Genomic DNA, 15640 nt, shown 5'->3' on the forward strand with positions numbered 1-15640 from the left:
ATTGCGTAAAAAGATAAAGAGAATTAATTATGAAAGCACAGTGCATTAAAAAATTCTACAAAATAATAAAATCATAAATTTAAGCCATTTCGTTCCAGTTTAGTTTTCAATTCTTTGAAACCAATTGAAATTTAATTTAAAACGTATTATAGTCGCATAAAACAACATCTAATGCCATATTATAAGATGCGAAGGACACCAGATGGTCTCCCTCGTCAATGCTGCGAGGTATTATGTATTTGGAGGATATTTACGCATTGTACAATTAATTATAGGTACAGAATAATAATAATGAATTTCAATAAATAAGTCGGCCACATTAAACAAACGGTTTTAATTGCAAACTACAAAAATACGAAAGATAATGAAATGCTGATTATTGAAAATTACCTGTAAAGTTTTTCCCAGACCCATGCAATGCGCTAAAATACAACCAGAACCAGCGCTTTTTTTAAGCGCCTCCACACCTCCGTAACAAGAGTCGTACATAAACTTAACACCATCGCGTTGATGCTGTTTCAAATATTTTACTATGTCCGGATGAACTTTAATAAAGGTTTTAGATTCTTCATTGTAATCTAAAATTAAATTACAATCTCCTTGCACATCTGGTCGCTCTTTCAGGAGCTTTGATAGCACCTTATGTTTTCTCTCTAGGCGACGAATGCGTTCACTCTCGTTTCGTTGTGCTTCACGGGTCACGGTTGCGAGCTGTTCGGGCCGCAGCATTGGTTTAATGCGTGATTTGGTTTCATCAACTGCTTCAACATCTGAGGACTCACTTTCGGAACTAAGGCTTATCGAGTCACAAAGTCTACTCATTTTCTTTCTTTTTTCAACGACTGATAACATTTTCTCTAAAGATTTTGGTTTGCTTTGCTTTGTTAGAGAGCCCATATCGTCAAGCACTTCACAATCTGAATTTTCTGACGAATTCGATTTATTTTTTTCGATTGAACTATTTTTTAAATCAATTACTTCTTGTGGTATGGATGCTTTATTATTCACTTTATCACATTTTTCACTTTCTTCATCACTTTCATTGGCATTAAACTTTTTTAGAAATCTGTCAACTAATGGTGAATTACTTCCTTCACTGCTAGATAGAATTTCCTCGATGTTGTCACTGGCGTCCGATTGTGAAAATTCGCTATTCGAATCGCTTAGCAATTGCTGTTTGACATTTTCATTGCAGCGCTTCAAAAACTGCTTCTCTGTTATGATCTCTTCTTCACTCTACAATAAACAATTATTATTTAGTTCATATTAAACAACTGGATAATATTATATTTGTTAGCGCCCTTAAATTGTATGATTGTGCGTGTTGCTTAGTCTTTGGAACATCATGAGAGACTGTGTCATCAAGGACATCCGATGGCAAAGTGTTGCTACAACAACATCGCACTACAACAGTGGATAAGGAAAATAATTACCTCACTTATACTGGCATCAGATATTATATCTTGATGTATATCGTCATCTATGTAATCGTCGGTAATTTCCTTGTTTTTACTAGTGGCACTCCTCGCTTTAACTTTCTCATTTGATTCAGTTGACTTTGACGATCCCAGATTTGATCTTTTGATCAAACCATTAAGATTAATTAGCCTAACAATTAGAAACCAATATATGAAAAAATTTAGTGGTGATTTTTGTACAATTTAAAAGTAATTTTATTTGGGACCTTACCGTTCTATCTCCTTGTCACCCTCATCTCGGCAATTTTTATTTTTGTGAACTGAATTTTCTTTGTCGCTCTCATTTTGAGACCCGTTGCGTTCAGTTTGAGAATGGGTATTACTTTTTTTGCGGTGCCATGTATCTGCCTCACTTTCTTCCCCTTCACTAAGACTATCATTCTTCTTTAGCTTTCTTATGTGAGTAAAGGATTCGCAAAATGTTTCAGTTTCGAATATTTCAGATTGCGTATATTCCACTAAGGGCACACCATCATCATATTCCGCCGCTAGACTTTCAGTCTTTTTGCCACTGAATATCTGTGTTGCCGAATCTATTACCGTGTTATTCGCAGATGATTTTGCAAAAGGTCGAGATATTTTTGATTTTGTCGATATTTCAGAACTGCTGGAATCGCTTGTACTACTTGAGTCTAACAACATTTTTTTGTTATTTTGATTAAGCTTTCGCAGTTTACGTTTGGATAACTTGTTATCAGTCTGGATCGATTTATCTACACAGCGTAAAGCAGCGCACGATATAACAATTTTCTTGAAAATTTCAAATTGTTCTTGCATGTATTTTTGGAGTCTATTTTCTATGGTAGTAGTTGATGAAGTAAATGTCTCGCAATCGTTTTGCAAAGATTTCGCGAATGACAAAAGCGAGTCCAAATGGTTAATAACAGTCGATTTTTCGTTGCAATTAATTTCGAATACTTCGTCAAATGTTGTGTGCTCCATGGGTTCCGAACAATTCTCTTGAGGTGAAGGTACTGAAGATAGATTAAAGGTTTTAAAGTCAATAATATCAGACGTACTTGCTATTTCAGTTTGTGAGATAGAAGTTAGAGTTTTCAGTGCAGTGCTCTCTGCTGATGACTTCTTTGAAGATTCTTCGTTACTAGAATATGGTTCATTAGTATTTTGCTCTTCGCAACCATTATCTTCTTTAGTCATTTCAACATTAGGTAATTCTGTAAGTGATGATTTCCCATTTTTCGGAACCTCCATATTTTCGGTATCTGCCTTTGCATTTTTTTTCTTTTCAACTCCCCCTTCGGTCTCTCCATCACGCGCTGTGTATTCCAAAGTATCCAAAACTTTTTCTTGCGAAGAAAACTCTACTGGTGTATTATGGGATTTTACCCCAGTTTCATCTGTATGAGGACCCTCATTTAAATTTTCAAATCCAGGCGACAGATTACTAATTTTGTTCGCAGTATCTTCTATTACATTACTTCCTTCTTCCCCGCTTGTCGTGCCGTTATATTCAGCACTTGTTTTGGGCGAATGTTTCTTTACAGTGTTTTCATTGTTACTTATTTCTTTTTCTGAAGAACATTGGTGGGATAAACTTTTCAACCCCTCATCAAACAAAGCTTTTTTTGAAGACTTTCCGGCTGCAAAAATATCTATCAGCCCTACTGTATGCTGTGGATGTTCGTCTTCAGAATTTAGTTGATCCTCACTTTCCGTAGTAAATGTGTTGATGCTTTCCAACGTTCTATCTACGAAGTCATTTACATATTTTACGGAGATCGTTCTACTACCTTTTCTTAAAATATGATTAACCAAAAGTTTATGCAAATTTTCTGAATTAGTCGTGTGCTCTTGAGAAGTGTAATTATGGTCGTTCATTATAGACGAGAGTTCACAATCGTCATCAGCATTCACGACACATTCTTTGGGAAAGGAGAGAGAAGAATCCTGGTTCAAGAGTATGTTATCGAGTAGTTCGTTTTCAATGATGTTATCTTCAATTTTATCAGAAGACAACATTATTTCTACCTGTGTTAATCCACCATGAAAATGTATATCCTTCTTACATGGATCCTCAATACAATATTCGCTCTCAATATGTGGATCAGTTATCTCTTCGGACTCACAAGCAATTTCCATTTTTAAATTATTGGGCTGTTTTATATTGATCGCTTCTTCTGCAGTCGGCTTGTGTGCTAGATGCAATTGTTCCACAGTAATCTGCTCCGACTCGCAAATAAACTCCATTTTAATTTCGTCGGGCTGCTTAAATACATTGTTCACCGTATCCTCTGAATGATCTGCATTTATTTTATCTAATTCTTTTTCCGCATTCAATTCATTACCATTAGAAGGATAAATATTATGACTACTGCTGGACTGATTGACTTCGTCATTTGGTACATTGGGGAGTTTCCCAACTTCTCCATTTTCCCCCTGGCTGAGATGTTCCGACACATCCATATCAGCATAATTAGTATCGTTATTTCTGGAACTTGTGGCGTTACCACTATTATAATCTGCATAAATTTTTTCCATAGTGTCATTTTCAATATTAGGGCAGTTCCGCAAATTTTCTTCTACCTCTTCCTGGCTGAGAAAATTATCCTCATCAAAACTCAACAGAGTGCATAAAGTGTCCGACACTTCTTGATCGATATCTCTTGACATTTTGCTATATATTTAAAATGATTCGGCTGAAATACAAAAATAAAATACTTTATTGGTCACACATATACTAATCAGATATTTTCAAATGCTTTACCCATCAAGTACATTAATAAATACATATTTTTCTATGTGCGCTTTTTCAGTGATCTATTAACAGTATCGTAGTTTTGCAACATCAAATAAATATTTTTTACAGTCGACAAACAAATGTTTTCATCGTGTACTGTTTACCGCTGATAACTTATACTTGACATAGACCACAATTGGAAAGAAACATGCACAGAGTGTGTAACCAACAGTTATAAATTGAGTCTCTTATTGTAGTACGTTTACACATGCTAAATTATCGCAATCGAGTATTCTCATAGACAACCCTTATGTTAGACTTTTTTGTTGCACCCTAGCACCAACCGACGCTCTGTATACATTGTATTATGTTCACATATTTAAAATTATGTTCATTTGTGTACTAAATGTCGCAATGCTGGATTTAATAATAATTACTAATTCCCCCAGTCGTTTTCAGTCGCCAGCCAACATTTGAGCTATAAGTAAAAAAGTAAAAGCATAAAGTAACGGGTTTGGGAAGATGTGACTTTCAGTATCCAATTCGCCTTGGACATTTTGTACTGTTGCTTTCCACATAATTCAAAACAAATTTTAATTTTCTATTGCAGGTTGGATGAAAAACACTACAGTTAACGTTGCATATTGGCTTACTTTTTCTTATTATGGAATATAACAACGAAAAATAATTAAATAAAATGAAATTTTGCACTGGTCGTTTGACTAACTATTGAACAGATTACTAGACGTTTTGCTTACTTCCATATTATTAATTATTTTTATCCAAACTTTTATTATTATTTATCCAAACTCAACATGAATCAACTATTCTGAATATCCAGCAAAAAATGTACAAAAACTTAACATCTAATATGAACTGGAAGATTAATTATTGTTATTTAATTTGATAATCTCGCATATATTTGTATCATATTAGCTTTCAGTCATCGCAGGCGATCTGTCAAATTCATCCTAAGCGAAGCAGTTTTAGCAAAGAAATTTTGTACGTGGCAACTTCGTATGGCAGATTTCTTTGTTTACACACATTTAGCTATTTTATATATTTTCATATTTACTAAGAGGCCTCTTCGAATGTTTGAAATATTTATTTTTATATTAAAATTCCTAATAGAAGGGAAAGAGGAGAACTTTTAAAAGGCGCTCAACTTATTAATGAATGTTTCAAGTGTTGACTTCAAACAATAGCAGAAGTTCTAAAGGAGTTCTTTTATAGGTAGATGAAAATGATGCATTACATTGACCTTTAGTATAAATAATGCACAAATACTCACAATCGAAGAGCAACTAATTTTTATATGCTGAAAATACACAAAGTGTTTTGTCATTAAGGATGGCAAGGTCTTTTCGAACAAAAACAGTAGTTGCCCTCTTCAAATCGGTTGTAGTTCCTAAAACGTCCCCAAAAACATAAAAAGAAATTCTAATTGGTGTTGTCATAATGCAAATCTGCCAAGATATTACAAAATTATTACGCTTGGAAAATGGCTTCGAGTGCTGCAAAAAGTTGACAACAATAATATAACAAATGTTTGCATGCGATACAGTAACATCACTTGGAGTTTACATGGAACAGACAAGAGCAATACATTCATAAATTTTACTGATATGTACATTCACTATTCTCTCATTGTTTTCTATGATTTTCTATATAAGACACTAAATTCGGCAATTGATTTCAAGTAACTGGCCAATTCCACGACGTTTTGTTGTAAACCCTGAAATAACTAAATAACCGAAGTCAAGCAAGTAACGGCACTTACGGCGGTTGTTTAAAAGGGAATTATCTTTATAGCTATATATCTGTAAACAATGTTACTTCCTTTTTACAGCTAATACGTATTTTCAATTGACTTTGAGTAAACCCAAGATTTAGTTACAAACAGTTAACGTGCACATTATGCAATCAATTTTGTAGCGAACTAAGAACAAAATAATTGTTTCAATTCTGCTTGTGTTTGACAAGTCGTTTGACTCTCGTTTGGTGAGAAATAAATTTTTTGGATTTTCTATGTTGAAGTTTGATTAAACCACTTATGTAGAGTCAAAGCGCATTTATTAAAGGTGGTTGCACTAGACCAACAACAATGTTTTGTACGTTTGATTGTCACGGCATAGTATTGGAAAAGTAGAAAACAAAAAATTAATTCACCTTGTTTTATTCTGTGCTGACAGCCACATGGACACAGCGAAAGAAAAAAAATCAAATACCACCACCACCAGATTTACCAACTCCACCTTTAATAGATTCGCCTTGTGCAGAGTATAGTAAAATTTGAATAGAGTGAGGACATCACGGAGAGTGAGAAATTTCTGATATTCGTATTCGAATTCATAATAATATATATGTGCATTGAATATATGTGTATTTTTTGTTATTATATGTGTAACTTCCAATAACAATTTGTCATACGAAATTTAAAGAGCGAATTTAGGGAACATTTTTTTTACACGATAACTCTGAAAGTCAATAATATTCAAAGGCTTTTAATTATAGAAACTAGAATTAAAAAAAAAAAATTGCTTTGATAAACAGCGAGAGTACTGTGTTTCGCGCTTTAACAAATTACTTGTTTTTGTTTTGTAATTCAGCACCACCCTGCGTTTACAAAGTGCAGCTAACGAACATTAATTTTTACGTTTGACTTTTTGTAAACAATAACAATAATTAAGGCAATCAAAAAATGTCTTCATCAGGGTGGCATGGAATTAAAAAAAAGAAGAAAAATAAAATAGATAATGACCATATCAAGATTCCCAAAGATATCTTTGAGAAAGCATTAGAAGTGATAAATGACACGACTCATGTAACTTGGGTGGATCGAAATAGTGATTGCTCTAAACCTATACATCGTAGCTTCGAAAATGATATGAAAGGTATGCGTTCTGCTGACCTTAGCTCCAAAATATTTTTGATGCGGGATTGCTTACTGAAACGAGATGTCCGAAACTTTGCGAAAACGCTTGCTGTTATAAATCCTAGTGGCGGCCGTTTAGATTGTAAATGGTACCCACTTTGTGTGAAGGTGATGTAAACAAACTGTTTTTTAATATATAAAGTTCTCTTATCACTTCAAAATTTATCATTATGGAACAAAATGGATTTTTATTTATAATAACTAGCACGCATAATCAATATTTTTTAAATTATGTCTATAATTCAAGTGAGATCTATAAGAACAACTTGAGATTTCTTAAACAGAAAATCTTAGAAGAGTCGTGTATACGTAACTGGTACGGCCCATGTATATATTCGTAGAGGACTAGGTGGTTAGTGTAAAAACCTAACCTACCAAATCATGAACTTTAAGCTTTGATAGATGTGTAAATGTAAAAAAAAAACTCAAATTAGAACCGACTGTGATGTTGTTGTAGCAGCATAAACATTCCCCATACTTGTATGGAGAATGCTGCTAGAGTGACAGCATACTGAATTTAATAAGGAAATTGGGTCTGGATGAAATACTGTGATGATCAGAGACCCCAAAGGCAATGATATCGAAGTGCAAACCTTGCGTCGTGATCCTCGTCCGTATCTGCTCCTCTTAGTTGATGAACAGCTTTCGGGCTTCTGTTTCCACCTCCGCCTTGGCCTTCAAGGAATCGAGATCTCGTATCTCAGTCGTGGCGCTCAGTATTAACTCCACAATGGAAGCCGTGTCCTGCACAGTGCTTCTCAGCTGATGCACGAACTCTGACGTAACCTTGCCTCCCCTACCAAACTCCAAGGTATGGCCCCAGCCTTCGGTCGGATGACGGTTCTTCGGCTTCTTTTGGTTTCCCTTACTAGCAACTGTCTGTCAGACCTCATCATTTCTCTCAGGGGGTAACAAGTATTATTATAAATAAAGAAAATGTATATACTAATGCCGGCTGTACTTAAGACTTATTATAAAATTAAAAATTATTTTTATTATATAGAGGACAAAAGTAGCAGGTGCACGAAATTTCAAATGGTTGGCGTTAATGTGTTAAACCAGCTGCGACTGTGCTGATTTTATGATGGGAACACTTTTTGTAATGCCCATGTCATAAAGCTCGTCTTGTCCCCACAAACGTAGAGTAGGAATATTTTACGTAGAATAGTTGTCTAGAATTTTCTATTTTGTTTGTCATCGTACACATCAAGATCCGGTCAAAATAGTAACTGTCGGCAATAGTTATTTTTCTCTTGGCATTTCACATTTTTGAATTAATATCTACCAACAGTGTCATATGTTGCAATACACGAAGACTATGCGTCATTACACTTTACGAAAATATTTACAAAGCTGAAGAAAGACGTGCTAACAATCCTGATGGAGAGCACGTAAAGGACTGAAGATGTTGCCTAGTGCACAGCATCGCTTAGCTCTCGTGGTAAAGAGTGATCTAAGGGTGGACCAGAGATTAAGTTGGAGGTTTTCAAGTCTTCTGTTGAATTAGGAGTTCTCAAATTCCCACATTGAGTGGTTGTTGTTGTTGTAAGAGTAAATCAATTCCTGCCGAGCACGGTAAATTCACCGGTGGTCATTCTTAATCTTATCTAGCGGTAGACATGCCGGACATATGTTGAGTATATCGGGGTCATTTCTGGATAAGTAGGAGTTCCACTTGCTGCAATATCCTGAAGGTAATTGTGCCAAGATAATGCTCGTTGGCTACTTCAGGTGGGAAATTAAGGCGAATTTCTACCAATAGTCTAGCTAAACTGAAACAAGCCTCAGCAGCAATGATCACCTTGGGAAATCGTCGTACGATTGTTGAAATGGGATGGGCGTTGAAGGTGTTTTAGGTAAAATTTATGAAGCTAACGCAATTTGCTTTATTGAAGAGTCTTGAGGAGGAATGAATTATGCTGCTCTGAAATGCTCCGAGTGACCGTGTAAGCCCCCTGGTGGGGGCCTTAAGTACAAGGAAACCACCATAATGCAGACATTTTGCCACCGCCAGTCTTAGCTTATTGCAGAGGTATGAACCGAGCCAATTTAATCTGCCAAAAATAGATTAGACAAAATATATTGCTTTCATCATTCTTAGTTCCATCATTAATATTCCAAGGTTTCGCGCGATGTGCATATTTTAAAATTGGGGTTTTTCTAGTACCGCCTGTTCACTTTATCCACTTTAACCATAAACATATTTGAAGCATAAAAATCTCTTTTCAATTATTTTTTTCATTTTTTTTTCAGAAAATTGTTTATTTATTTATTTTATAAAGGTTTACATAACAATAAAATAATTATACAAACTGAAAGTAGTGCAGCGCTAGCATCGGAGGCTTTCGTTTATTATTTGAGGCCTTGAATTAATTTTGGAAAAAATTTGAATTTTTATCTATTTATACTAATTTCTGTTCAAGGGCATAATGATTTTTGAAATAATTATCTATCACTGACATTGAACGAGATGCAATTACGATCAGCACTAATATTTTATTTAAACAACTTATTTTGTTTCAGTACGGAGTAATTTGTTTGGCACACAACAACGCTGATTTATTAAATGTATATCTCCAATCACTTGTATCTTCGAAAAATAATGAAGGAACTTTGGAAAAGTATACGAAATATAATCATGATGTTGCAGGAAACTGAAGATAACCATTTTAAAATAAAACGAACAAAATGCAATTTATTCAAGTCTGCTTTTTATTATTTTTTATTTTTAAATACTAGAATTACATATTTGTCTGAGTTCAAAGTGGATATTGAATTATAAAGACTTAAAACGCATGTTTGAAACGATGATATTTCTTATGTTTAAGAGTAATATTAGAAAATATAATATATAATCTTATTGCTAAAAGGACAATACCTTTAAAAAGGGCGAGACTTAGTTAATGGACCAACGTAAACGGCAGTAAGGGTATAGGAGGAAGGGGGAGTTCTCACTAGTATATCTATATACTTAGTAAAAATCTCGTCTTAAGTACAGTTCTATAGTGGAGGAGCGTATCAATTTTTTTTTTCAATTTTTCAAATTATAACAAATCGTTCAAAGCTATATGAATCCCGCAGCTGGAATTCTTAAATTTGGGAGAACTCGCACCTTCCTTCCGCAACTCGCCACTATCATCTATACGTGGATCCAAAAACTAAAATTTTACCTTTAAAAATCCATAGCAAATTTTATTTGCATGTCAATACATTAATTTGCATTGAATTACACGAGTTTAAACTTCAAAGTATCGCATTTTCTGAACAACAATTATTGTGTTTCAATATTAGAAAATTCAATAAAAATTAGATTTTCTCTAATCTCTATCTGGGATTTTGTCCAATCAAAAAAAAAATTTATTTCATCTTGTTGAAATACTTGAATATACTTGATTTCAATGGTTTAAACTAAACTATTGGCATCGTGTATATTTAAAGGCACAAATTCTCACATCGCAGCTCTCACCTGCCTTTATGCCAAGAAATATACTTTAAAAGATACGATATCGAAATACAATGTTTTATTAACCTTCCAGGATCTGAATACGCATATCAAATGGTTCTCATAGACCCGATATGTGATTATCTATTTTTTTGTTTCAACCTTTTTAAGAGATAAAGCAATTGAGAAGTATTTTTATATTATTTCCAGCTAACACGTAGTGTTTCTAATTATTCGGTTCATAGCTTTATATATTGGGTTATTTAAACTGATGGTACCCGTATGTTAATTCTATTTTATAGTGCACCAATTTCGCATAGTATTTAATAGACATCGTCTTCCATGGAAAAATCGGATGTTTCCCCAGCATAAATTGCACTGAAATACATAAAATAGGTTAGTAGAATGTCCAATGGTTAAAATTAAGAAAAGCTTACTTTACTGCGCGGCATGTGAAGAAGACGATGCGTTTCAACTTTTTATTATAAAAGAAGTAATTGAAAGACCACAAACAACCAGGCTCTCCAAACGGATCAGAACTTAAGTCAGGATTGTAGCTATAAATGTCACAATCAGATAGGTTAATTTCATCATCCACAGCAGTCCATAACGGTTGACGCAACACTTGGTACTGATCCCCAGCTAAAGCCGACAAATTTGAATGAACCGAATTCATAACCCACTGTAGTGAAGGCTCTTTGCTAAATTCATGAGACTGCAATGACAAAATATAGTTCTTATTATTATAACAAATATTAAAACTTTCATATCGTCTATATATATAATTTTTTCTGTTTGCAGTCAATGCAATAACATTTTGACCAGATTCTTGCGATTATTACAATTTTACTTAACTCGGTTTCTTTCTACTGCAGTTTTCTGATCAAATTAAAAATATTTATTTTCAATATGAACCCTATCACGCGCACTATGTAAGTATATTGTGGTCATACTATCAAAACCATAAATTTTTTTTTACAAAATTGTAAAATATTCATCAAAATTTTAATGTTTTATAAAAATTCAGGGTATGCAGTTTTGGAGCTCAATAATTGTAGTAAAAAGTACAAAGTTTGAAGCTTTGAATGGTTCACACTCATTATATAGCTTTTGTTGTAGTATGAACAAAAAAGAAGAAAGCTCCACTTAATGGCACTAGCAGCAATGTTAGCTATTTGACTTTTGCTGCTACTAGGACGTCTTCATTGAAATATTTCTAGTTCACGGATTGAAAATAATTTTTCTTTTTCAACTACCTTTAATTCAATTAAAATTAAATTTTATTAAATAATAATACTTTATGTTCTCTATCCGTCTTTGGAATACCTTCCCCAAAAAATTAAACGTATAAAAGAAAGATCAAGCTTCAAACATAAATTGTTCGCTACCTTGCCGAAAATTGCTGAATGTACATATCAAATGGTTTCTCATAATTTCAATCTTTTCTAATTAATCCCTTCTCCTACTACTACTATTTTTATCTTACTTTCCTTTTTTAATACCTTCTCTAACTTCAACTTCTTTACCGCTAGAGATAATTTTATTTTGATTTTATTGTTAATCCTTTCATCTACGAATTAATTCTTAAGGTCAATCATTGTAAAAATAACCCATGGTTGTATGTTTGACTTTAATAATAAATATATAAATAAAAAAAAAATTTTTTTTTAGATCTCCATTTATTTCATACAATAAATACTATTTTTACCTACGATTTAAAGAAGAATATAAATAAAATAAATAAAAAATACTGCAGAAAAAAAGGTACTCAAAAAATCCGGTATATATGTATGATAGTTTTTTAAATTTCGAAATATCATAATTTATTTTTAACTATTAACAATATCGCAACGCTGTCAGCAATATTAATAAATCATGAAACTTCAAACATCCGTGTATCCGTCAAAATTTTTCTAGTGAAATTACCTTCCTTTTTACCACGGCATGAACCTCAGTAAAAACATAGTATGATAAAAAAAACTATTATCTCAATTCGCTATAAATTTCTTTTCAGATTACGACCATTTAAGGCCTTTCACCATAGAGCATGCAAAGCAAATGCCATTTATAGTAAAAACAAAGTATAAAAAAAAATTTAAATTGAATTTTTAATTGATATTCGTGTAAAAGGTCTTTCAAAAGTAGCGCCTAGCAGTCAGTAGTGAATTATTCCTGGACGGTATCTTTTATATGTCATCTTTGACATTATTCAGGTTAACAGATCTTCAATTTTGCACGAAATTTGAAAATGGTCGATCTTTAAAAACAACATATCACAAAATTCCTGTTTTTTTTGGTGGAAATACATAATCGTCCGAATGAGTCGACGATTCAAAGGTTGGTGAAAAAATGTTAAGAAACTGGTTCTGTCGAGATTAGAAAAGAATTGGCAAAACAAAATCTGGACGTTTTGTGCAGAATATTGCTGCTGTGGCGCAAAGTGTTGCTGAACAACCTTCAACATCGATAACTCGACAATTTCAATAATTAGGCATTCATGAATCGACTGTTTGTCGGATTTTACCTGTAAACGTGCTCCTGGTGGATATTTAAATAATGCCATTCTTCACAAATAATTAATAAGAGCCGAATAAAAATAGTAAAATGTGTGATCTTTAAACACATTTCGAACTGTTTCATCACAAACCATTTTATTAATATTTTCCTTTAACATTTAGTTCTACTGCCGATACAAATGAACTCTTTTAATTTCGTTTAAAATCATGTGTTCTTCGCGACTACTCGTATTAAGTATACTCCGTTAGACTGTACGGTTTTTATTTTTAATTGAATAGACACTTTTGTATATCCCAATCATTTAATGTACTGTAAAATGTTATTAATTTGCCGATTTTCTATAAGGGCAATTCAACAATCAGTCGGCGTGGCGTTCTTACTTACTTTTGGCGTTCTTCCTTATTCTTCGGGCATATTTTCGAGTTTGAGCCATTTAATTTGCATATGCGCAATAATAATTTTCATACCGATTTTATTTAATAAATTGCGATTAGTTTAAACTAAATCAATAAAGAAGTAATAACCAATACATAGTACAATGTAATAAGTAACGGTGAAAGTAAAAATTGATTTATTAACTACCTGCTCTAAGGCAGAATACGAGTGGTTAATGTGTGATTATTTCCGAAATTTACAAACAAAAATGCATATACAGGAGTGTTTTAACATTTTTTGAATTGGGTCACTCATCTGAACACATAATCCGAAATCATTTGGTAATTAATTAAATCGTACCCATTATTTGAGTCCAAAAATGAATTGGATTTGTTTTTATAATTTATAAAAGCTGCTTAAAACATTAAAATTGAGTGATTCTTAATACAGTGGAAAATATATTACCTTTGCATCAGAAAAATCATAATCTGGTTCAAATGAAGCATTCAAAGTTGCGATCAAGTAAAAAAGTGTCTTGCGCGAAATTGTATCGCAAAGTATTATTCCTTCATCTCCAGATTGGCTGTTATTTCGGTGGAAGTTTGGTGAAAGATCCGCCAAAGTTTGTGGTGGTGAAAGCGCCTGTAAATCATGTGGCCCAACACCGTGTGTGTCAGCGGTGAATCTTTTATAGAGAGCTTTATCTGCGGCTACCATTTTGCATGAATAGCTCTCAATACGACCAAAAATCGTACTTCCTCCAGTTTGTATAGACAGTGCATTATTAATTGCCTCAAAACGCGAGCTTTCCAGCAGTTTCATTTTGCAAAGATCTTGTGTTTCCCTCAGCTGCAAGTTATATCAATGGTGTTTGTGGCCGTTTCTATTTTGTAGTATCAAATGAATTTGTTTGGATCCTGAAGGCTTCACGATTTATATACCGTTTTAAAATCTTTTAGTTTAACGATGCATATAACTTATAAGCCTAATTACGCTGGCGACTCACGCAATGACTTTGCAATGGTCAATCTAAACACAAACTCTTATTCTCGCCGGTATGCTAGTAATTCGGGCTCTGAATGCGTTTACCAATGGCTGATTTATGTATACTATCATTGCCGTAATCGAATTTTCACATATGAACGTGTTTTTAAACATCGTAGATGGATGAACAATTAGTCTCTTTTTAACAATAACGCGCTTTACTTTTGTGTTATACAATTTAATGTGATCACACTGCTTAGTAAACATTACACTTTGAGCAACGAAATGTCTTTATTCTATTTATATGTAGACCAATCCACACATATATTTTTTTATATAGGTATATTATATAATTATGTTTGAATTACGACACTACGGATATTTTAATTGTTCACAAATAAAATTAAACAAATTGTTAAGCAAAGGGCCAATTATTCAAAATGGCGTACAATGCTCTTTGTTGTATACTATTGGTATGCTTTGTATGTTGCTCTATGTGTACACTGCTTTTCCAATAGGCAATTTTCGACCTATTAAAAAGTTGAACTCTTTCCTTCGTCCCGTTTCCACTTATTCTATAAATGTTCAAAGTCACCTGAATCACTCATTTTTGCGAATAACATTGACACGGACATTACTAGGCACGAATATATAACCAGAAATTTTAAAATTCTATAATGTAACTTTTTTATAAAGTTTTAATAATCTTTTTTCCAGCTTTTCACATTGAGTTATTTGAACAAACAAATTTTCTTTGCTAATTAGAAAACAGAATCAAGAATCCTTCAAGTATGTAATTAGTCAAATTGTACGCAAATTAATCGTTTGTTTTATGTGATTACTTTTCTTTAGTATACATACACATAGTTTCTTCTGTGGTTAGACTTTTGGTGTTGTTATTAAACCGGTACATGGTGACTATCCTAAAGGCTTGTTCAGAGATAGAATTTTGCTCGTCTTAGCGAATGTTATCACTTAAAAGGTTAATTCGGCTAGTTTGTTTAAAATAAAATATTATCAAGCAGCTCAATGAAATATCACTTTGCTCTTTCAAATTCTTCATATTTGCCAAACCATAGTTATCGATATCTATAGTTCTCATGCACCTTAAAAAAACACCCGATACTTTAATGCTATTTGTGATTTAATTATTGTCAAAAAATTTAGTGTATAATTATTGATCAATGTATGTAATAAATATCTCCTCGAAC

At 33.1% G+C, this 15640-nt stretch overlaps 3 protein-coding genes across 4 annotated transcripts in view; 1 reads left to right on the forward strand and 2 right to left on the reverse strand.

Annotated features, from left to right (window-relative positions):
- Positions 1-4355, reverse strand: part of LOC128862691 (transcriptional regulator ATRX-like) — a 29364-nt gene extending 25009 nt beyond the window's left edge. The window contains exons 1-5 of one of the 2 annotated variants that reach the window (XM_054101349.1): positions 4204-4355; positions 2498-4135; positions 1690-2437; positions 1434-1608; positions 391-1236 (exon numbers count right to left, since the gene is read on the reverse strand). In XM_054101349.1, coding sequence (XP_053957324.1) covers positions 391-1236; positions 1434-1608; positions 1690-2437; positions 2498-4109 — 3381 coding nt within the window. In that variant the 5' untranslated portion in view covers positions 4110-4135; positions 4204-4355. Of the gene's footprint in view, positions 1-390; positions 1237-1433; positions 1609-1689; positions 4136-4203 lie in introns of both variants that reach the window. The other variant, XM_054101348.1, reaches the window with a different exon arrangement.
- Positions 4356-6774: 2419 nt separating this feature from the next.
- Positions 6775-9814, forward strand: LOC128864979 (uncharacterized). The gene is made up of 2 exons (XM_054104812.1): positions 6775-7219; positions 9635-9814. The coding sequence occupies exons 1-2, from the start codon at positions 6878-6880 to the stop codon at positions 9767-9769; spliced, it is 477 nt and encodes a 158-aa protein (XP_053960787.1). The 5' UTR covers positions 6775-6877; the 3' UTR covers positions 9770-9814.
- On the reverse strand, positions 9801-15268 carry LOC128864976 (repressor of RNA polymerase III transcription MAF1 homolog). Its single transcript, XM_054104809.1, has 3 exons — positions 13911-15268; positions 10991-11268; positions 9801-10931 (listed from the first exon to the last, which is right to left on the reverse strand). Exons 1-3 carry the CDS (start codon positions 14265-14267, stop codon positions 10877-10879), a joined length of 690 nt encoding a protein of 229 aa, XP_053960784.1. The 5' UTR covers positions 14268-15268; the 3' UTR covers positions 9801-10876.
- Between the last annotated feature and the right edge of the window lie 372 nt (positions 15269-15640).

The sequence above is a fragment of the Anastrepha ludens genome, chromosome 5 (genome assembly GCF_028408465.1).
Source record: "Anastrepha ludens isolate Willacy chromosome 5, idAnaLude1.1, whole genome shotgun sequence".
NCBI classification, from domain to species: domain Eukaryota; kingdom Metazoa; phylum Arthropoda; class Insecta; order Diptera; family Tephritidae; genus Anastrepha; species Anastrepha ludens.